Raw genomic sequence first — 22,649 nt, 5'->3', positions numbered from 1 at the left:
TGTCTACATGTATGTATGTGTGTGTGGTGCCTGTACTCCAGATCCTTTGGGCCTAGAGTTAAAAATAGTGTGAGCCTCCATGTGAGTGCTGGGAACCAAAACCTGGTCCTCTGCAAAAGCAGCTAGTTCTCCTAATGTTTGAGCCATCTCTCCAGTCATATGTCATTTTTAACATATGTCTGACATTAAATACCCATGGAACAATAACCTCCGCCCCCACAATTTCCTCTTGACAACCACTATTCTTTCTTTCATTCTTTTTGCTTGTTTGCTTTTGAAACAGGATCTGACTGCATAGCCCTGGCTGGCCTGGAACTTACGCTATAGACCAGGCTGGTCTTGGACTCACAGAGTCCCTCCTCCCTCTGCCTCCTGTGTGTTTCTGATTTTGCCTGTTCTAGATCCCTCCCAGTGGAATCCAGTATTTGTCCTGTGTGATTACCCCATCTCACAGTAACTTCAGGGTATATCCTTGCTGTAGCATGTTCAGAATTTCTTCCCTAAGATGGAGTGTGTGGGTAGGTCACATTTTACCTGCTATTCACTGTCAACTCACATTGCTTGTCCACTGCTGCACAACTGAGTCTGTGCTTTTAATTCTTTCAGCTATACTAGAAGTGCAATTGTTGTCCTTTTAAGTCGTTTGGCTATACTAGAAGTGAAATTATTAGATATTTCAGATATTTCAATTGTTTGAAGAACTGCCATATGGTATTCTTTAGTGGCTGTGACATTTTACCGTCCTACTTTTTTTTGAGACAAGTTCTTGTCATATAGCCCAGGTTAGCCTTGAACTTTCAATCCTCCATTTCCAGGCTCCTCGGTGCTGAGATTATAGGCATATGCTACAGTGCCCAGCTTTATATTCACGCTTTTTACATTTTTGTTAATTTTAGAGATTTTAGGGCCAGGGCAATGGCTCTGCAGGTGAAAGCACTTTCTGTGCAAGTCTGATGACCCAGGTTCGATCCTTGGAACTCAGGAATGAGAGAAGCAATCCCACAAAGTTCTCTGATTTCCATATGTGCACCCCCACACAGTGCAAACTACATATGATACTATTAGTAATACAATTTTTAATTATTGATTTGTGTTGTGTGTGTTCCTGTGTGTGTGGGGGGGGGTCTAGGCCAGAGATCAGAGGTCAGTTTTAGGTCTCTTCCTCTATTACTATGTATCTTATTTTTGAGCCGAAGTCTGTTGCTGAACAAGTATAACAGTCACTGCACTAATGAACTATGTCCCCAATTCCCAACTAAGACAGGAATAAATCTTAAAAGTCTTAGGAATTAGAGACTAAAACATAATTCAGATAGTTATGGATGTGAGGGCACTCTGACTGGGACATCTGACACCCCATTGGTCATCATGGTTGATTTGACTGCTCTGGTTGGCTCTCTCATGGCTCCAGGTGCTCCCCCCCAAACTAACTACATGCTTGGCCCTGCATGGTGGGCAGCAGCCTCCCCATGAGTAAAGGAAGATGGGTCTTTGTTCAAGGACATATGAGTAGCTGCACTCCTCTGCTAGAACCTTCAAACAAGTTCCCAAATAGTTAAACTTATATTCTTATTTAAAATACATATTTAAAAGCTATAAAATTGTATTTATTATTGCTATATATGATGTATTGGGGTGGGGCACATACCATAGCACCATGGAGATCAGAGGACAACTTTATGGAGTTGGTTCTCATTACCTTTATGTGGATTCCAGAAATTGAAATCAGGTTACCAGGTTTGTTGCTGACCCTAAAGTATTTATTTTTATTGGTTGGAAAGTATTGGAGAAATCTGAGGATATGTTTTTAAAATATAAAGAAAGTGTTACCTGTAACCTCTAGAGATACATGTTAGCCTTTTTCTTTGTGTTTCAAAATTGTAATTATACAGTATATAGTACTCGGTAGCATAGTTATTAAATCTCACAGGTACTTTTTGTGCTTTTTTTGTGGATTTTATTTAAACTTGACTAAGCACATGGTTTGATCGTGTAAGATTTTCCTTAGTGTCTTTCCATGTGTGTTTCCTTAGGAGTAGCTTTGGTTTGTAAGTTGCAGAATAGCATGAGGAAGGACAGCTTTGGATTATGTGTCTGAGGAAACATGGTTGAATATTTCTGAACCTGTAACATAGCACGTGTCTGTTGGAGGCTGGTCCAGTTGAAGCTTCTTCTGTTAGCAGTGTCTCTCACCACTTCAATAGAATCACTTCCTATCTTACTGTGTGAAGCATCAAAATTATCCTACAACCTCTGAATGATGATTTAAGTGAAGTTTAACTGAACTATATTTATATTCTTTTAAAATGAGGCTAGGCGGGCCTGGAGCATTGACTCAGCAGTTAGGGGCGTGCACTCAGAGAGGATGCAGGTTCATTTTCCAGCACACACACACACACACCCATCACCACCACCACCCCACTCCCCCCCCATCCCCGGTCAGGTGGCCTGCACTTGTGCGGAACTGGAAGTCCAGGGGCCTCCTACACTGCTTGCTTCCATGAGCACTTGCATTCACATGCAGAAGCACACACATGCAATTTAAAACATAATAAAAATAAATCTTTAAAACAGGCCTTGCGAGATGGCTCAGTAAGTGCTTTGCTGTGCAAGGCATGAGTTCCTATCACATAACGAGCAGATCATGGCAGTGTTGGCCTGTAATCCTAGTGCCTGGAGGTGGAAATGTGTGGATCCCGGAGGCTTGCTCCAGTCTAGTTAGCAGTCAGTGAATTCCAGGTCCAGTGAGAGACAGTCTCCGAAAATAAGATAGAGGGAGACACCTAGCCTCGACCTCTGACCCCTACATGCACATACATAGATGTGTGCACCCACATACATATGTTTAATTACCACACACCCCAATAAGTAAATTAATGTTTATAATTGTATGATTACTTAGCTAATAACCCATGTTAATAGCATATCTGTCAATAATTGTATTTCTTGAGTCAGCCTAACCAATATTGCTGTTTATATGATAGACAATGGTCTTGTTAGCCAGGCTCTTCCTAAAGACAGAGTCCCACTTGACCAGTATTAACACTAACTTTGATGCTCTCAAGGAATCCCGCACAGCATGTTCTTTATATGTTGAACAGGAATTACATAGTTTTAGAGCTGGAACAGACTTTTGAGAAATCAAGGCTCAGAAAGATTAAAGCATACCACACTGACTGACTAAATGGAAATGTGGGCCTAATGCACAGGCGTCACCCTGCTGCTACACCAAGGCCACTGGTGGTACTTTTCCTTGTGTGGTGGGGTGTGCCTGAGCGGTTTTTTATATTCACTCTTAAAAAGTATATAAATTACCAGCCTTTGGAGAAATGCCTTGTAAAATAAGGCTTCACCTAATTTAGCCACATGCAAACTCTGCTCATAAAATTAACCCTCATTTAGAAGGTGTGCTTGACCTTGAAGGAAATTGTCAGGCCCTGAAGGCAGAGTTGCCTGTCTCAGAATAATTGTACCATTGGAATTTGTGTGGTTTTGAGTGATAATAACACCTTTGTGTTATGATTTTTGAGAAGTAGAGTGAATCAATCTCTCACTGCCCCCCTTGGCATACCTGAATTTGTGTGTGTGTGTGTGTGTGTGTGTGTGTGTGTGTGTGTGTGTGTGTATGTGTGTGTAAGAGAGAGACACACACACACACACATATCCCAGTCTGGTCTCATAATTCTTGTGTAGATAAGGATGGCTTTGAATTTGTGATTCTGCCTTCATTTCTACAGTGTTGTGATTACAGGAACTGAACCTAGGACTTTGTGCTTGCTAGGAAAACACTGTATCAGCTGAGCTGTAGTCCACGGTCTATGTGCATTTAAATTTTCTTACATTACAATGTAAAAAATCTGTATGAAGATGTGAGTGTGCCGTGGTGTGGGTATGGAGGACATAGGTTAGCTTTGGAAGTTGGCTCTGTCCTTCTACCATATGGGACTTGTGGATTGAACTCAGATCCTCAGGCTTGACAAGAGGTGACCAGTTTTGACCAGTTATTGACCGATTTTGCTGACCCTGAGTCTTATGTTTTCAGTGAATTGTATATCATAAAAATGTGAATGGCTAAGACAAATTCTGTAAGGAATTCAAATTCTGTAAGGAAAAGGTGCTTCTGAATTTTCTTGGCAGCAGCCTGCTTAAAGGCATTTACATCACACATGGCTTCTGCCCCATTTGTTCAGTAAGAGACACAAACCTGACATTTTGGGGACATCTCTTTTGCTCACTCCTCTCTTCTCTTCCTTCTTCCTCTTCTCCATCTGCCCTCTGTCTCTGTCTTGAGATAATCTAACCTTACTTATAAATCAAGGGTAAACAAATGCCCTTCTATGTTTATGGTGACTTAAAAGGGCCATTTGAAATAGTTGTCAAGGGTAAAATAGTTATTAGACCTGGACCAAGCAATTTCATTTTTAGAAATTTATGTATAAAATAAGACATTTACTCAGTATTGTATTCAAGCAATACTTCCAGTGTTCCAGAATAAAGCTGCAAATTCCTTAAATGTGTATTAGTAAGAGACAAGTAATTTGTTACGTTAGGGTAATGGAATACCTTAGAACTGTTGAAGTGATGTAGCTTTCCTAGTGCTAAGCGGGAACAATTTCCACTAGTAAGAAGGGGATAAAAGGGATGTTTGTGTTTTGTTCTAAAACACATACCTGTCGTGTACGCTCATACAGATCACATATAAACACTTACCATAGTCCTGGGTATTCACTGCCTACCCCTGGAAGGAATTACAAACCATTGATATGAGTGATTGCTTTCAATGTAGGGGAGACTCAACTTTCCAATATTCTTTTGTATCATTTGAAACAGTTTTTTTGTGCTTATGTGTCTGTCCCTCCCCCAACCCCTGCCATCCTTAAGGATGCTTAAGTATCACTAGAGGTGTCTGGCTGCAGTGACAGACCCCTCTAGTGATGGTCTGTGGTGTTCACCCCTCATTGAATGTGTGATACGATGTTCAGGACTAAGCCTCTGATCCTTGTGGAGGTTGGTGCTGTTGGGAGAAGTGTCTGGATTGTAGAAGTTCAGGCATTGGCTGGTGTGTTGAGCCAAGGTTCTCTCAGAATGTGTTAAGTGACGAGGTGTTAGAGCAGAGAGAACTGCCTTTCCTAGCTGTTTTCAGAGAGCAGTGGGGAGAAGTGGGAACTTGAGCAGTTTGGTCCTCATCAGGAGAGCCTGGTTTTGTTGTTTGCAGAGGTGAGAGCCAGCGTGGAAATCCACTAGTGTGATAGGGTTTGTGTTTGTACAGACCCTCTAATGTCCCACCTCTTCTTGTCCACCTTGCAGAAATAAGAGCTCCACCTAAGATTGTTTGCATAAAACTCCATAAACAGAGTCATATCTACTTTATGTAGAACACCATTTAAGCTAACCAAGCCTGGCCTGAAGCTCAGACATCAGCTCAGCACCCAGATTGAAGTAAACTGCGTTATCTTTGTAAATGTGAGATGAAAACTGTGTGTCAGTATGTAGACAGTTTCATTTGGTGCCTCTTGCAGCTTTACCTACTCTCGGCTTTCTGAGGGACTCCATGTTATTGTCATGAAGCAGTGGCTTGGGTGCCAGGGGTTTTCTGCAAGGAATGAGCTTTTCAGGTGCCCTGGCTTTGTGTGAGTATGATGGTGGAGATGATGCTGCTGATTTTCCTAATCCACTTCCCCTCCTAGTTAAGAACTGGCACATAAGTTAGGATTGTAATTTTTGTTTTGTTGGGAGAGTCTTTCTCTGTTATATAGCTCTGGCTGTATTGGAAGTCGCTATATAACCCAGGCTGACCTCAAACTCACACAGATCCACCTGCCGCTACCTTCAGAGTGCTGGATTAAAGGCGTGCACCACTATACCTGGCTTAGTACTGTAATTTTAATCTGAATCCCTGAGTGAACTATCCCTAGGAGAGTCCAGATCCATGTAGGTCGCCAGCTTTCTCTTTGTTAGATACTAACACGTGCATGTGTATAACAGTAAGTCTGCTGGAATTTGGCAAGAGAAACTTGTGACTCTAGTATGCTGTACCCTCATTTCAGGGAGAGGCCTGATTTTAAAGGCCAGAGGATTGGACACACTGGGGAAGTGAATGTGACCCATTTCCATAAAGGTAGGTCAATTTTTCTGGGGTTATCTTTTGGTAGCTTTTATTAATAATAATTGATGAAACTCTTGTTAAAGTTGGTGTAGTGGTTATTACTTTTTTCTTGAAATACTTTTTAACTCTTGCAGCAGAGATGTCAGCTTATTTATAGGAATCACCCAAAGCCAGAGTCATGGTGGATGTAGGAAAGTGGCCAATCTTTACTCTGATTTCACCCCAGGACACTGCATCAATCAGGAAAGCATGTGTCTTTGGTACGTCTGCCAATGAGGCTATCTATGTCACTGACAATGACGAGGTAAGACTGGAGACTGGAGTTTTGTTTGGGAACCTGTTTGGGGGTTGCACTTAAAACCCTGTAGTTTGAAAGCTGGGAGTAGGTTTGGGATAAAAAGAATCTGGAATTGAGGAAGAGTACCTCTGATGTGTTTCCCAGTGTCGTGTTCTAATACCTTCTGCTCTGTAGTGTAGACTAATCCTGCAGAGCCTGAGTATTGTCAGCAGAGGCTGAAGATTTCCTAGTATCTTTAGTCTCTTCTTGCTGCCTGGGCTGTCAAACTAGACTTGAGTGTATCTTATTTTCTGAGTAGGGAAAGGAGCTTTCAATGTGATTTCATATCAGGTGACTTAGGCAAAGGTATTTGTTTTCTAGGTCTTCGTGTTTGGACTGAACTACAGTAACTGTCTAGGAACTGGAGATAACCAGAGCACTCTGGTGCCCAAGAAACTAGAAGCCTTATGTGGAAAAAAGATCAAAAGCCTTAGTTATGGGAGTGGCCCCCATGTCCTCCTCAGCACTGAAGGTAAAAAGGGGAAACTGCCTTTGGGGTTTGTGGGTAATTGGACAGTTAATTTCTGAGCCAAGAAAAGGGAGTGCTGTATCAAGTAACTAGCTTTGGACTGTTCTTTATTTCTGGAGAGTATACAAAGAAGGTAAAATTTAGGACATGCGAGGCCAACTGGAATAGTCTCAGTGTGTCTTGTACAGAGACTGTCTCTAAGGTTCTTAGACTTTCAGTGTAAATTGCAGAATGCTGGACAGGTCAAAGGTTCCTCCAGTCTGAGTGATGTTTCAGTGGATGTGTGGACACAGGGTAACTGACTGTGAGAGGGCTTATATACATCTATTGAACTATATGTAGTGTCGGGGATATTCACCTTAGCACAGGGCCTGCAGAGGCCAGAGGTCTTACATTCCCAGGGAGCTGGAGTTACAGGTGGTTGTGAGCCATCTGATGTGCCGCTGGGAACTTTGGTCCTCTGGAAGAGCAGTACATACTGTTAACCTCTTTGGTATATTACTATAAACTCACATAATCTGTGTTTCTCCTTTGTGTAGTTGCTGAATCTTGAGTCAGAATATCTTAATTTATCCTGAAGAACATCCATGTGGGTGCCATATTGAAGGGATAGGAACAGTGACCAGATTCTTGTCTTTTTATTGTCCCTCACCAAGGTCACCAAAGAAGCATGGATAGTCTCCTGTGGTAATTGTCTATACCATGAGCAAGCGCCACTCTGAAAGTTTGTCATGTGTAACTTCTTCCCTTTGAGTGTTAGGTCTTTTATCCCCATAGAGGCACTCTTTTTTTTTTTAGATGGTTCTGTAGGGCAGCCTGTGGGAGACAGTACAACTCCACTTTGTGTGTCTGGACTAAGGAACCTCGACTTCCATGGATGCTGACTCAACCTCTGTGTCTACCTTGTGTCTGGCATCTCTGCTTTGTGTGTTTGCACTAAGGAACCTCGACTTCCATGGATGCTGCCTCAGCAGCCTCTGTGTCTGCCTTGTGTGTGGCTTCCAGTGACTCTAATCTGAATTCACTCTGTGTTCTCTGCATCTCTCTCAGGGCTGTGAGAGCCAATCCTCATACAGGAGTCTGACTGTTTGAGCATAGTAAGGCAGCTCTGTCACAACTGCTTTGAGTCATCATTTGATTGCCCCCACTTGGCCCTTCCAGCTGATGTTCTACCAACTGGCTCACTCTTCCCCATCATGGCCTAAGGGTTTGAAATTTTCCAGACACAGCAGTCATAGCCAGTTCTTGATATCTGACCCTAAACACTAAAGAACATTTTTATTTAATATTGCAAATCACTAAAAGACATATTCTCAAATTACTAGCCAAATTAAAGGTCAAATTATGACCTTTGGAAGCTGTCATGATCCTTAGGAATTATGCTATAGTCTAAACAATGTGTTTTAAGTATCCTGAGTATTAAATTTAGTATACAAATAATTAGGACTTGGGGAGAAATACTTTCTTTTTATGTTTAATTTTATCTTTATAGTTCATTTTATGCAATATATATTAAACAATGTACACATTGTATACCATATGTATGATTGATTACTATATTATGTGTATTATAATCAATCAAATCATCTAAAAACTGGGTGTGTAAATGTATGTTCATGTTTGAGTACAGGTAGGTGTAGAGAGAGAGAGAGAATGAGTGTGTGTGTGTGTGTGTGTGTGTGTGTGTGTGTGTGTGTGTGTGTGCGCGCGCAGTGCTGGGGATTGAACTACTGTTTAGAAGGAATCACTCCTCTCATATTTATTATTATTGTTGTGCTTGTGTATGAGTGTGAGCATGTGTGCCACAGTATGCATAGGGTTTGAGAGGACAGATCTTGGAGTTCTTTTCTCTTGGGTCTGCATCTTTGAGAGCAAGTACCTTTGCCCACTGAGTCATCTTGCTGACCCATCATTCCACCCTATATTGTTTCTGCTGTGCTGTGTACTCCAGGCTGGCTTCTGGGAGATTCTCCTGCCTCTGCCTTCCATCCCTCTGTAGTGCTGAGATTACAGATGTGTGCATATTCAGCTTTTTGTATGCTGGTTTTTAGGATTGTGTAGCATGGGCTTTTACCCACTGAGCCATTTTTTTCCAGCCCATTTTCTTTCCTGTTTTTAAAATAAGGTATTTATGTTTCTACATCTGAGTTTCTGAACTTGGGTATTATATTTTTACCTTTGTACTGTGGCAGATTGAATTAGCTTTTTGTTCTCTTTCTTGCCTTTATCCTTTAAACACATGAATATTACCATTTTGGTTAACTTAGTATTGATGTTTTCATTATTGGGGACTGTATAAATATTATTTGTAGTAGAGCCTTTCCCTTCTTGTATGACCCCCCCAGGTTAATAATTGCTTTGAACGTTTCACTTCCTGACACCTATATACATCTATCATTAACATGTGTCTAACTATTTGGCAGAGTAACACATATCAGATGGTCTCTGGAGCCCTGTCTGTCCTCCAGAACACCGAACTGACTGGTTACACTCTCAGGCCACCTGCACAGCTGCCAGCCCAAAACTTCTCTTCACTGTCATCCTCAAAAGTCTCTCCACTTCATCCTTTCTAGTCCCTATTTGTGTATATGTCTAATGTTATCCTCCTTGGGTTCTACCCTCATCTGGGAAACACATTTTCTAGAAACTTTCCAAGAAAGGGATCTGAGAGAAATCTTCGAGTCTCTGTCTTGGGTATCATTATTTCACTCTCACTGATGTGACTCAGTGGTTTGACTGTCATAGGGTGGGAGTCTGTTTTCTCATACTATTAAGTCATGGTGCATTTTACAACTCAGCATTGACTCTAATTCCATACTAACCTCCATTCTTCCTGTGTGAGTGCATGCGTGTGTGCACATGTGGAGGCTCCTTTCTATCTGTATCTTTGAGAGAGGGTCTCTCCCTGAACCTGGAGTTCATCCAATGACAGATTGGTTGTCCCATGAGCCCCTGGGGTCCTCCTGCTTCTGCCTCCCAGCTCTGAGATCACTGTGCAGCTGTCAGGCCCTGCCTTTTACACTTGTGCCGAGGTTTGAACTTGGGACATCATGCTTGTGCTCAGCCCCACTTCGACTTTTTGTGTGACTATTTCCTCCTGTTTGAACATGAGAGAGAGATCTTTCTCTCTGTTTCAGATATCTTGAAAACCATGGCTCTTTTGGAGTGGGCACTTTTTAAGCTTATTAGTAACCTGTAGGTCCTGCCTTCATTTCTAGATAACATTTTTATAACTTTTCATAGATAATTTCTGTTTTTCTGCTCTGTCCTTTTTAGAATTGTTCTTATATAGAAGAGATTCTGACCTGACTTTCTTAATTTTCTTTCCTACGTATGTTCTGAAGATTAATTTACTAAAACCATGTGTAAATAAATTTTATTAATGCACATGTTTGTGCATGGTGCACGCACGTGTGCATGTGTGTGTATGTGTGTGTGTGTGTGTGTGAGAGAGAGAGAGAGAGAGAGAGAGAGAGAGAGAGAGAGAGAGAGAGAGAGAGAGAGTGCGAGTGTGCCCTAAGTCCTCACCCAATTCTTACAATACCACACAACCCAGCTCCACCTGGTGATGACAGGAGAGTCACAGCATGTCCTTGCTATGAATCTCCTATGACTAGTGGCACATATTGGAAATTTAGGGCTACAGTTGGCTCCGTGCCCACATCCTTTTTTGCAGATGTAGGCTGATGCCTTTTCTGGTTTGCTTTGTTAGTTACAATGTCTGTCGATTTTCCATCTCCAAAGTTTTTGTTTCGTGTAGCCCTGGCTGTCCTCAAATACATTGTGTAGCTAAGAATGACCATGAACTCAAGATCCTCTTATCCTATTGTAAGAGTCCAATATAGAGAAACCTATTTTTATACATGAACTTTGACTTGACCACAAAACTGATCTTGTATACAAGTGCCAAGTCCTTTCATGAAAGGTTTGCCTCTGTCCTCTCTATTCTCCAATCCTTTGCTCCCTGACTCCCTACTAGTGGTTATCTTATAGAGAGGAGGACACAGATACTAGAGTGTGGAAGTTGCAGGGGTTGGCAGTTCTGTTGGAGCTAGTGCTTCATGTGCTTGTGTGTTTAGATGGAGTTGTCTACGCCTGGGGCCATAATGGATACAGCCAGCTGGGGAATGGGACCACCAATCAAGGCATTGCTCCTGTCCAAGTCTGTACCAACCTCTTGATCAAGCAGGTGGTTGAGGTAGCTTGTGGTTCACATCATTCGATGGCTTTAGCAGCTGATGGAGAGGTAAGTGTGCTCTTTGATTCCTTTAAAGAATTGTCATAAACTGCATAATACAAAGCTTATTATCATAAGCATGTTGAACACACAGCTTGGTAGTATTAAATACATTTACACTGTTTGGTCTGTCAGCTAACAGACATCTTTCATCTTAAGAAACGGAGACTGCAAATCTGTTAAATGTCACTTCTTCCTGACCTGTAACTGATCACTCTAGGTACCGCCTGTACTTAGAAGCAGATGATATCTCCTTTTGTGACTGATTTCACTTAGCACAGTGTCCTCAAGTTCATTCATTTCTCTGGTGTATGACAATTTTGTACATTTATGTACAATGTTGATCCTCTGTAACTCGTTGATCCACTCTTCAGGACCCCTCCTGTCTGCTCCGCCTACCTTTATGTCCTCTTTTGGGGAGGGGAGGGAACCCACTGAGTTAGTGCTCCTGGACTAGACTGATCTTATTGACTGTGCAAGTAACAATAACTGTAATGAGTTCATTAATGCAATAGCTGTGTCATATCCACAAGACATTTCATAGTACTCTTCTATGTGTATCCTTTTAAGACTGAATAATATTCCGGTGTATACATGTTACATTTGTGTGTGTGTGAAAGGGATATTGGGAATTGAACTCATGGCCTCACATATACTAGGCAAGTGCTCTACTCTAGGCCTATTTCATTCCACTTGATGGGTATATGGAACATTTCCACTATTCAGTAGCTATTGTTAGACATTGTAGTTAAAAACAGTCAAATGATAAAACCCATTTGAATGCATTATTTCTCCAGTAATACTTGTGTCATATTGTCAGAATTACCCTTAGCTGGACTTGGTGTGTACATGTCCCAGCACCAAGGACTTGAAAGCAGGATGGAGATTTCTAGGCTAGCCTATGTCACAGAGGAAGAACTTGTCGCAACAAATTAAAAAATAAACTTAACAAAAATCTTTTAAATAAAAATTTTAAAAATAAATAATTTATTTTTATTTGCATTGGTGTTTTGACTTGCATGTAATGTGTGTGTGAGGGTGTCAGATCTTATAGTTACAGACAGTTGTGCGTTGCCATGTGGGTGCTGGAAATTGAACCCAGATCCTCTGGAAGAGCAGTCAGTGTGCTCTTAACCACTGAGCCATCTTTCCAGCCCCTAAATAAAAGCTTTTAATTGCTTTTATTTGGGGGCTGTGCAATAGTATGCATGTAGAGGTCAAAGGGCAGCTTGTGGGAGTCAGTTCTGGTTCTCTCCTTTTACAATGTTTGTATAGGGATAGAACTCAGGTGTCTCTCTCTACCTGGGAGTTACCTTGTTGGCTTCAAAAAACCCTTTTTGCTGCCTTCAGCAGCTTGGAATTGAGGGAGAGCCACAGAATTGGCAAACTAAGCACTTGGCTCTTCTCTCTAAAGGAGTAAAACTTAATTCTCTGGGGCCAGTGAGCAGGGAAACTTAACTGTCTGGGGCCTGCGAAAACAGGAAAAGTGGAAGGGTCTAGGTCCTGCCCTGGATGAAAAGACAGACTATCGACACCCCCATGGAGGGCCTCACTCTCCCTGGGGAGACAAGAGGATATGGGGGGAGTTGGAGGGAGGGCGTGGGAGGAGGGGAGGGAAAGGGAGAAGGACCTGGGATTGACATGTGAAGCAATCTTGTTTCTAATTTAAATTTTAAAAAAAGGGAAAAGCATACACACATACCTTTAGAGTCTTTCCATCACCTCTCTCTCATCTTTTTATTTCTTTTCTTCTATCCAGATGTATCCCTTCTGTTTCTTCTTAATTTTTGCCTTACAACTTATATACCCCAGCAAAATCTCTCAAGCAGTATAAAAATTACAACGTGGTTACATTCTATTTCTTTAACTGATTGATTAAACTGAATACAAGTAAATAACAGCATATTTTCCATGCCCCTTACATGACCAAACATTATACATATTATAAGTAAAAAACAGATTATCCCAATGAATCCACATACATTCATATTTAAGCAATTTGTTATAGATTAACAGAGTGTAAGCAAGGTATTCTCCTCAGCCAGTTCTTTTACTGGCAGGCTGCATTTTGCAGTTACAAAGGATCAGTCACTTTATTATTTATCTCAAAAGATAATCTTATAGAAAAATCTTAAATAATCACAAATCTAAACTTTCATATATATCAGGAAACTGAGTGCAGAAATGGGTACAAGGAATTATCACCCTTGATCACTAACCCATCCTCCCAAGAAGCTAACAGTAATCAGGCTGTCATTATTTTCGTTCCATGACCTCAGTGAGTCCTTCACTCACCTAATAAAAGTGCGCCTTTCTAAACTTTAAACTGTTCCCCAATATTTTCTGTCTCAAAGCCATTAACGAAAACAGCTTAACCCTAAATCTTTAGTTAAGCTTTATTTCAGCTAAGATGCACACTAGAAACCTATGAGCAAATTTCCCAACACTAAGATTAAAAGAACTTGAGCTAGCCTAGCTGGGACTCAGTTGTTTTCCTTAATTGTTATCCTAAGCCACAGTATATATGGCTCCTAAGTCCCAGCTCTGTGACACTTCCTTGTTCTTTTTTCTGTCTTCTGCAACCCCTGCTCTACCAGAGGGGGAGGCAACATTGTATTCTACCTTTACCTAAACTAACCTCTTAATAATCCCTTACTATATTTATTTAAAACCCTCAGTCATCAAAATTCTACTTAAACTAACACTATTGTTGTATAAATTCATCGCTTGTTAAACAGTACAGCTTAAGAGGAAGTTATCTTCATCATAATCCTCAGTAAAAATGTCCAGTAGAATGGAATGTTTCCATGAGATATTCACACTACATTAAAGGCAGTGGGGGTCTCCCCAGACCATTCACACCATGCCAGCTACCAGAGAAGAATGGCAGTGGCAAGCATGTAAAGGCGCAGCAATAGCAAGAGACATTATGGAGCCGAAGCCCTGGGAGCCTTGCCTGTCACAGTCGCCCATCGGTGCCTTGCATTCTGGTGGCCGACCTGAATCCAGTGCCACCCGCTGCTCCTGTGACATGGCCCTCCTTCACCAGCAGCTTTTTATGAGAGAACTCAGTGTTCACATTCGTGCTCTTTGCCACGATCACAAATTAAATGTGACATGTAAGAGTCTAAGGACCCCCTTTCTTAGGGTGCATTTTCTTTTTCAGTGTGAGTAATTTGGAGAAAACAACTTTCCGAGCAGTGTATGAGTAACTTCTTTAGTCTAGAGTCCATGCTTATCTGTTCGCTCTCCCCTTGACCTCTGTACCTGTTGCCCCACCTCGTACCTTTGCTTGAGGCTTGCCTCCTGTCTGCACTGTTGGCATTGGTCTTTGTTAATAACTTTGGAGTTCAAGTATCCAGTCTTCCCTGGCCCTCTGTGATTTCTAAAGCACAAATTAGGTTACTCACATTGTTCCTTGCTTAAACTTCTCTAGTGGTGTTAGTTAGTTCTCCCAGTTGGGAACAAATTAGAGAGAAAAATACCACAAACCTGATGGTGACCAGGTTTCATGTATCAGAGATAGGCCTAGCACACAGGCTGTGTCCAAACCCACTGTCTTTGCCCATTTAAAATGAAAGGCAGTGGTGTTTTTAAGGAACTTGGAATGTTCCAGAAGTACCTGAGGAGTGATGAGTGAAGTTAGACAGATCTTGCTCATTTCTGAAGCCTGGATTCTGCTTTGTTTTAATCATTAGCATGTGTTAATTTCGATAAAAGTGCAGACTCCCTGTATTATTAAACTAGATATTTCTATGACTGTCCCTTAGTGAAGTATGTGTTATTTTTCTTCTACCTGTAAAATGCATATTTCATCTGGGTTTTCAGAGTCAAGACATCAGCAGTATCTTGGAGTGTTGTCTGAACAGCATCAAACATGTAAAATTACAAAGTATTGACAGGGAAGAAAGATGTAGAATCCAAACTGAGGATATGCGGAAACTGCTTGTCACGGGCAAAGGAGTGGGGTGAATGTAGGCTTTAGAAATTCTGTTCCTGTTCAAAGAGGTTCTTTCTTCTGCCATTAAGCCTCTTCATTCTCCAATTCCTCCTCCAGGTCCTCCTATATCCTTTCCTAAACACGTCCCCATCCTACTCAGAAATTCACAGCAGCTGTGTTACCCACATAAGACCAAGTCAACCCAAATCCCCTCAAGAGACGGGGTTATATCTCCAGGCTCCACTCCTCACTGAGAGCTATTGGCAGTTGAGAGCTGCTGTGAGAGGCAGGGATACCATTGTTTGTTTGTCTTTGAAGGGTGTGGCCATTGGCAGAACATTGGGTTTCTGTTTTGCTTTTCATATATTTGTTTCTGGTTTTTGACTAGCATAGAAACCCTTTTGTGGGTCCCAAACAAAAATCTAATATTCAGATTATGGTAGATAATAGCAAAAGTAAGTTGTGCAAAGTTGACAGGTAGCAAGAGAGAACCCAAGTACCTAGAAGAACAATGTAATGATCAGTGGTATTTATGTAGGAACAGATACGTCCTTAGCACTTACGACTATTACTGGGTTATGGTGAGAATTTACAGTAGAAAGTTATAGTCTAATGATTAGTGGTGTTTATATATGAACAGACATGTCCTTAGCACTTATGACTATTACTATTACTGTGTTATGGTGAGAATCTACAGTAGAAAGTTACAAGCTTGATGGTTTTTGGAAATATACTGTGTCAGAAACATAGACCAGCATGTTTGTGTCTACATAATGTCAGAGTTTTTTGAGTAACAGTAAATTGACAAGGTACAGCACTTTGGTTAATTTGTCAAGTATCTCTGCTTCCCTTGGTAGCCTTGGCTGAAGGCCATCACAAATTATATATTCCAGTCTTAATTACTTAATTACATTAACTCTCAGAGCACACATTATATTGCTCTGTGTGTGTGTGTGTGTGTGTGTGTGTGTGTGTGTGATAAATGTTATAGAGGGGTAAAGAGGTCATAGCAGAGTTAAGGCATTTCAAAGAGACCTGAGTTGCAAAAGCTGATGGAGGTGCAAAGAGAGTCTCTGTGGGACTAAGATGAACTTAGGCTGCATCTCCCTGGGAGAGGTGCTTGCTGCTGCTGGAGTCAGGGTGTGGGGTCAGAATTGAGCTTCAGAAGCGAGGTGGAGTAGAGGCTCTAGAGGCAAGGGGTAGGATTGGGTTCAGATGGATGAATGGGCAGGTGAATGGACAGTGGGTCTAGACAGGTGCAGAGAAATTTGAATTGGCATTGTCAGCAGGGTGTCCATGTTGACCTGAAGCCCCCAGGACAGTTGGGAGTTCTCTGCTTCCCGTACATAGTAGTCACATGACAAACCTGTGGGGTCATTACCAGTGCAGAGTCGGATGTGTTCTTTATGGAATTCAAGGAAGAGGGTTGCACTTGCACCTTTTTCTTAGTCTGATGTGTCTGATAAGTTCTTGTGCTTGGTTTTTCTGATATAATTTTAATGTGCTGGTGGGCTCCTACAGTCTCAGTTTACATTGATAAGTTTATACCATAGCACTCTTATTTATCATTCTGTGTCTTGTGGGGTGGCGTCAGACAGATGGTGCTATTTAGGTGTCCACTAAGTGCAGAGTCATCATCTTTTTTTTGTAGAGTAAAAAGCTGCTTATAAGATGGACTCTCTCAGGGCAAGGCACAGTTCAAAAACATTTTATGCAATGTGAAGTTACTTACGGCGGGGCACAGCCTGACCTCAACAATAGTCCTGATGAGACAGCAATTGTTTATTTGTGAGACAGGGGAAAGAACAATATAATTTGGAAAGCTTTCCATGAGAAACAACAAAAATTTGTGTCCTAATAATTGAGTGTGCTTTGTACATCGTTGGTGTTTTGCCTTATTAATTCCAAAATTAACAAAATGTATCAATCTATGTAGTTGTCAAACTTAGAGGGGCACTGTAGTACAGTTGTCAAAAGCATAGTACAGTAGTTGGGCTCTATATGTCTATTGTCCAAGGGATGGAATACTTACCCCAGGGCCACTGTATGGGATTACTATGAAGATAAGTGGGTAAGTGCACATAAAGCATTCAAAACCAAAGGTCTAATGACTGGTCTCCCTTGTTCCTTCTTTTGTAGGTATTTGCATGGGGCTATAACAATTGTGGTCAGGTGGGATCAGGATCTACAGTAAATCAGCCAACTCCTCGGAAAGTTACAAGCTGTTTACATACTAAGAGAGTGGTCGGCATTGCCTGTGGTCAGACCTCATCCATGGCTGTTCTGGACAGTGGTGAGGTTCGTAGTCGTCATTTCCCTGTCCCCTCCACGTGCATTCAAAGGTGCCAGCATGCCGAGGAGGAGTTTGTCTTGGTTAACTGACCCCTAAGGAGGACGTGCTAGTGCTCACTCAATCCTGAGAATGACTTCAAACAAAGATGTCAAGTAAAAATCCTATGTGTCTTTAGTTTTTGTAAGATCCTTGTAGCCTCATGGTAAAGACAGGGGGTGTAGTCTAATCCATATAGGTATTTGGATTTAACGCTGTCGACTGAGAAAGAACTACCTTTCTTCCAGTGGAAGAGTCACCTGTGCATTTTTAAAGACAGCTAATGAATTCTTCATCAAACCACCTACAACATCTCACATTTTTAATTGGTGGATCATCGCTAGCTACTTTTATAAACCTACCCACTGCCCTGTACCACCGTCCCTTTTGAGCTGATGGTTACTTCTATGAAGGGACTGATGCAATGGGCCATGTACCACCTACATTTCCTTGGTGCGTAGGGATTGATTATACAGTCTTTGGGTATGGCACTATGCAGTGGGTTTGGGGTGCTGTACATGTTACTTAGTACTTGCCTAAGTTGACTTTTTTTTCTCAATCTTGCTATCATCCCTGAATAATACTTCAGAATTCTGTGGGCAATTATCCAATAATCTCTGTTCAGTGTTGCCATGCTTTTTTTTTAAGATTTATTTTTACCATTTTTTAATTATGCGTTTAAGTGTGTCAGTGTGTGCATAAGAATGCAGTATACCCATTGAGTTCAAAAGAGGCTGTCAGGTCTTTTACAGATGGAATTGCAGGCTGTTGGGAGTCCTCTGCTGGAAACTAAGCTAGGTTGTCTTTAAGAGCAGTACCCTCTCTTAATTGCTGAACCACTAAGTTTAATTATTATTACGTGGTTTCTTTTACAAAGGGGAGGACAATGAAGCATACAGAGTAAACATTAAATAGCCTTTTCCAAATCGTTAGGAGTTTCATGTGTGTTCTTGTGGACTTTTCTTTATAAGCAGTTACTTACAGATGAGCTTAATTGCCTTATTTAGCAAATGTGACTGAGAATCACACACTGCTGCCTCTTTCTGTCTTTCTGTGGCTGTTCCTTGACACAGCATGTGCTTTGCTGATGGGCTGTCTCAGACCATTTCTGCAGCGCTTCTCAGAATGCTGCTTAGTTTGCGTCTGTGGGTGACGGACACCTGGACTCTGCTGAGGACTTTTCAGTTGTTTGTAATTTTTTATGGTTGTGAATAATGATGCCTTGATTGTCTGTTACTGTGTGTATATCTTGGTACACCATGTAGGTATTTCTATAGAATAAATTTCCAGCATAGAATTTTTAGGTCAAGAAGTATGCCATTAAGGATATGAATAACTGTTGCCAAATTTCTTTCCAGAAGGCCAGTACCTGTGAAACTTCTGTCTTTGATGAAATGACCTGTAGCCACCTCTCATTCTCTTCCCCTTCCTACTTTGTCCTGAAAGCCCCACTGTGCATTTGCCTGTGTCCCTGTGGACCTTGGTGCCACCAGGACCTTTAGGCACCTAATTTGAACATGACCTTTTAAAATCTGTTCTTGGTTAGAATTTATTACTGTGGCCCACACTGGATATTCCAAACCATTAACCCTCCTGGCTATCCTATGCCAGCTGCTAATACTTTCAGCAGATGATTCATGCCATAGGAAACACCTGAGAGACCACCAGTTCTATGATTCCCCTGTTCAGCCCCTTCCTTACCCATTCAGTCTCTTGGTCCTCTGGCCTGTCTTAGCTCACAGCCTTATGAGAGCTCACTTGTTCATTGATGGAACATGAAATTACCTACTAAATAGTTTTTTGTCTGTCACCCGCTCACCCTTGTCTCTGTGATCTTTTAAAAGTGAAAATTTAATCTCTGTTTGTGAGTATTGTAGTAAAAGTTCTTTGATGTATTCCACTTTCTTTTGTTTTGTATGTTTGCCCCTTTGTTTTGCTTTGGTTTTGGGGGTGATATCTTGCTGTGTAACCCTTGCCTTGATATGTAGCCAAGGCTTGCCTTGAATTTGTGGCAGTGTCCTGCCTCTGCATTGTTAGAGCTGGGATTACAGGCATGTATATGATGCCTAGCTTTGTTTCTGTTGTTTGTTTTGATTTTCATTTTTTAGTTAATTATCTGGCTCTTCTTTTCTTCCTCCACTATTCTTCCTACTTATCTTCTGTCTCTGCCGTGACACTCTGTATGCCTTCTGCCTGGAGTGCCATCATCTACTGCTTGGCTCTCCACTTTCTAACATTGTGATAGGAAGACATCTTCTCACTGTTCCTGCAGGGCCTTGATGATCTCTGTTGTGGCTCATACTACCTGTTCACCAAGTATGCGCATGTTCATTGCCTTTGTTAAACTTTGGCTAAAGACTTCTTCTTAGTGCCTTTTACTGTGTAAGATATGTGATAGGTGCTTGCTAATCATTAATAACCCTCAATGTTCTCATTTGTGGAGTCATGGAATGGGAATAAAGACAGTCATCTTCACCCTCAGACCCTCTGAATTACATTTGTAGGATCACATAGTGTACAGTACAGGTTTGGGAGTATCTGATTTGTGTAGGACAGGACTTCTGGTCCCACTGGCAGGTTCCATAACTTGTCCTCTCTTCTCTCTCAGGTGTATGGCTGGGGCTATAATGGCAATGGACAGCTGGGCTTGGGAAACAATGGTAACCAGTTGACCCCAGTGAGAGTGGCAGCTCTGCAAAACGTGTGTGTCAACCAGGTACGCATTGCTTTTTTTTTTTTTTGCCATGCATTTCATGGTAGATGTATTGAACATTCTTTTGTCATTCATTTCTGGCAATTCTTTATGCCTTCACTTTTCACATTTAATGTTTTAGCCTTCCTATTTTTCTGTTAGAAAAGAGAAGCCCATGGTATTGGATGTGGTCTTCTTCGCAGGGCAAAGAAATTCATAAGAAGTCCAGTGGCTAAAGAAATAGACTTCCCTGATGCTTCTGAGTATTCCAGCAGATGCCAGTCCACACATGCTGATGACCTGGCATTCTGCAGAGGCCAGACATGGCCTAAGCAGGTGGTTGCTCTGTCCTGTCTGTGTTCTAGGATGGTAACCATTTGTGTCTTCTTTCAGATTGTCTGCGGGTATGCACATACTCTGGCGCTAACAGATGAGGGCTTGCTCTATGCCTGGGGAGCTAACACATATGGGCAGCTGGGAACTGGCAGTAAAAATAATCTGCTAAGCCCAACACCCATCATGGTGGAAAAAGAAAGGTAAATTTGCCATGCCATGTTTAGAAGACTGTGTGTGGTCTTGGGACTGGGGCAGGGCTGTGGTGTTTAGCTTGTGACTTTATTTATTAACATTCTCATTTTGACCAAAATGTTTTAAGTCAGAGTGAACTTGCCTTGTCTTCTGAGGCATTCACCTGTGATTGAAAGGAACTAAGGCATCTTAGTTCTGAAAAACTTAGAGCTGTCCATTGTGTAGGGAGGTTCTTTAGGGTCTGCAATCACACTGAAATTCAGTGTAGCAACAACTTTGTACCGACTAAATTCACTTTAAAATAATAAATATTGCTCTTTAAAGGACAATATCTATTTAAATATTGATTTGGTTTATTGTCTGCTACTGGAATAGGTGGTACTTAATGTTTGTTCCTCAAATTGTGAGATTTTATGCAGTTTGTTTGGGACCCTCCCTGCCTTAGGAGCACTGTGAAAAATGAAGTGATCTGGCTTGATGCCCTTTTGGTTTGGAATGTTCAGAGTTTCAGCCTGGTGACATTCATCCTAATGAAGATGCTGAACTCTGGGTTGAGATGAGGGGGGAAATATATCTATACGGAAATGTTTATTGAAGATAAAATTTACAAGGGGGTGCGTGTGGAGAGGAGAGGAATAGTTGAATCAGGAAAGAGCTTGTAAAATGAGTTTGATCACCAGAGCCCATATTTAAAAGACATATGTGCTGTTGTGTGCTTTTCATCGCTGGCCAGCCTAGCCTGTTTTGTGAGTGCCAGGCCAGTTAGAGACCCTATCCCAATAAAAAGCTTTGCAGTATCTGGGGAATTACACCCGAGGTTGTCTTCTGGCCTTGACACAGATGTGCACACTGCTGTCACCACCACCATCACCCACCAGTGAACACACACACAAAATAGAGTTAAAATTTTCTTAGTGTATATGTATGAGGTTTTTTTTTTTTACCTGCATGTATGTATGTGTACCATTTGTGTGTCTGGTTCTGTGGAGTCAGAAGAGTGCGTTGGATCCTCTAGAACTGGAGTTACAGATAGTTGTGAACCACCATGTGGGTGCTGGGACACAAACTCAGGTGCACTACAAGAACAAGAAGTGTTCATAACCCCTGAGCCCTCTCTCCAGCCCCAGTAGTTTTTGTTTATGTACTGTTTATATTCCCATAACAGTGAAGACATTTTGTCATTGTCCATTGTCCTCATTGACTTTAACTTCAGTCTCTTTCCAAGTTTGCCTCAACAGTATGTATTATTTATATATTCCTACCTCAAGATGAACTTAGGTGAGAAGTGGGCCCTCAGAGAGAGACAGAGAGAGGAGGTGGGGAGGTGGGGAGGTTAGGGGAGCTCTTTCCTGACCTTTGGTTTTGATGCTTACATCACCGACCTTGGGCTCACCTGTGAGGTGTTCCAGCATGAATTTCTAAATGAACTCTATAGAGTGTGCTAGAGCCGCATGTGGTAAGGAAATAACATGAGTTTTTCTTCAATGTTTCAGGGTTATAGAGATTGCGGCCTGTCACTCCGCCCACACGTCTGCCGCTAAGACCCAGGGCGGGCACGTGTACATGTGGGGCCAGTGCCGCGGGCAGTCGGTGGTCCTGCCCCACCTCACCCACTTCTCCTGCACCGATGACGTGTTTGCCTGCTTTGCCACCCCTGCAGTCTCGTGGCGCCTCCTGTCTGTGGGTGAGCCACTCAAGTCTCCTCACAGGGTAGCCAACTCCTATTCCCTGACTGTTTGGTCGCTGTGAGCTACTTAGACCCTAGGATGTTTTCTGCATGCTAGTTTTAATGTTTTTCCTGAATAATAATCAGACTTATTTGTAGGTCATGAAACATTCTCGTAGACTCTTTTTTTTCTTCCCTAAGTATTTTAGTTGAATTCATATTTAATAACACAATCAAGTAGATTGCTTGCACCCACTGCTTATATTAAGCTCCAAATGTTTTTATTCTTTAAAAGGCAACCACAACTCACTAAGCAGTCATACCTCATCCATATCCCCTTTTCTT

General features: G+C 41.7%; 1 protein-coding gene across 7 annotated transcripts in view; it reads left to right on the top strand.

The window, feature by feature from the left end:
• Rcbtb1 (RCC1 and BTB domain containing protein 1) overlaps nt 1–22,649 on the top strand; it is a 68,533-nt gene that overhangs the window by 6,081 nt on the left and 39,803 nt on the right. For 6 of the 7 annotated variants that reach the window (XM_040740532.1, XM_040740533.1, XM_021230248.2 and 3 more), the window contains exons 2-9: nt 6,048–6,118; nt 6,241–6,410; nt 6,765–6,915; nt 10,992–11,158; nt 17,229–17,387; nt 20,027–20,134; nt 20,504–20,646; nt 22,132–22,322. In XM_040740532.1, the coding sequence (XP_040596466.1) occupies nt 6,285–6,410; nt 6,765–6,915; nt 10,992–11,158; nt 17,229–17,387; nt 20,027–20,134; nt 20,504–20,646; nt 22,132–22,322 (1,045 nt within the window). In that variant the 5' untranslated portion in view covers nt 6,048–6,118; nt 6,241–6,284. The remainder of the gene's footprint in view (nt 1–6,047; nt 6,119–6,240; nt 6,411–6,764; nt 6,916–10,991; nt 11,159–17,228; nt 17,388–20,026; nt 20,135–20,503; nt 20,647–22,131; nt 22,323–22,649) is intronic. The other variant, XM_040740535.1, reaches the window with a different exon arrangement.

Source organism: Mesocricetus auratus, unplaced genomic scaffold, assembly GCF_017639785.1.
Source record: "Mesocricetus auratus isolate SY011 unplaced genomic scaffold, BCM_Maur_2.0 Super-Scaffold_100707, whole genome shotgun sequence".
NCBI classification, from domain to species: domain Eukaryota; kingdom Metazoa; phylum Chordata; class Mammalia; order Rodentia; family Cricetidae; genus Mesocricetus; species Mesocricetus auratus.
This window is presented reverse-complemented; position numbering and strand designations above follow the sequence as displayed.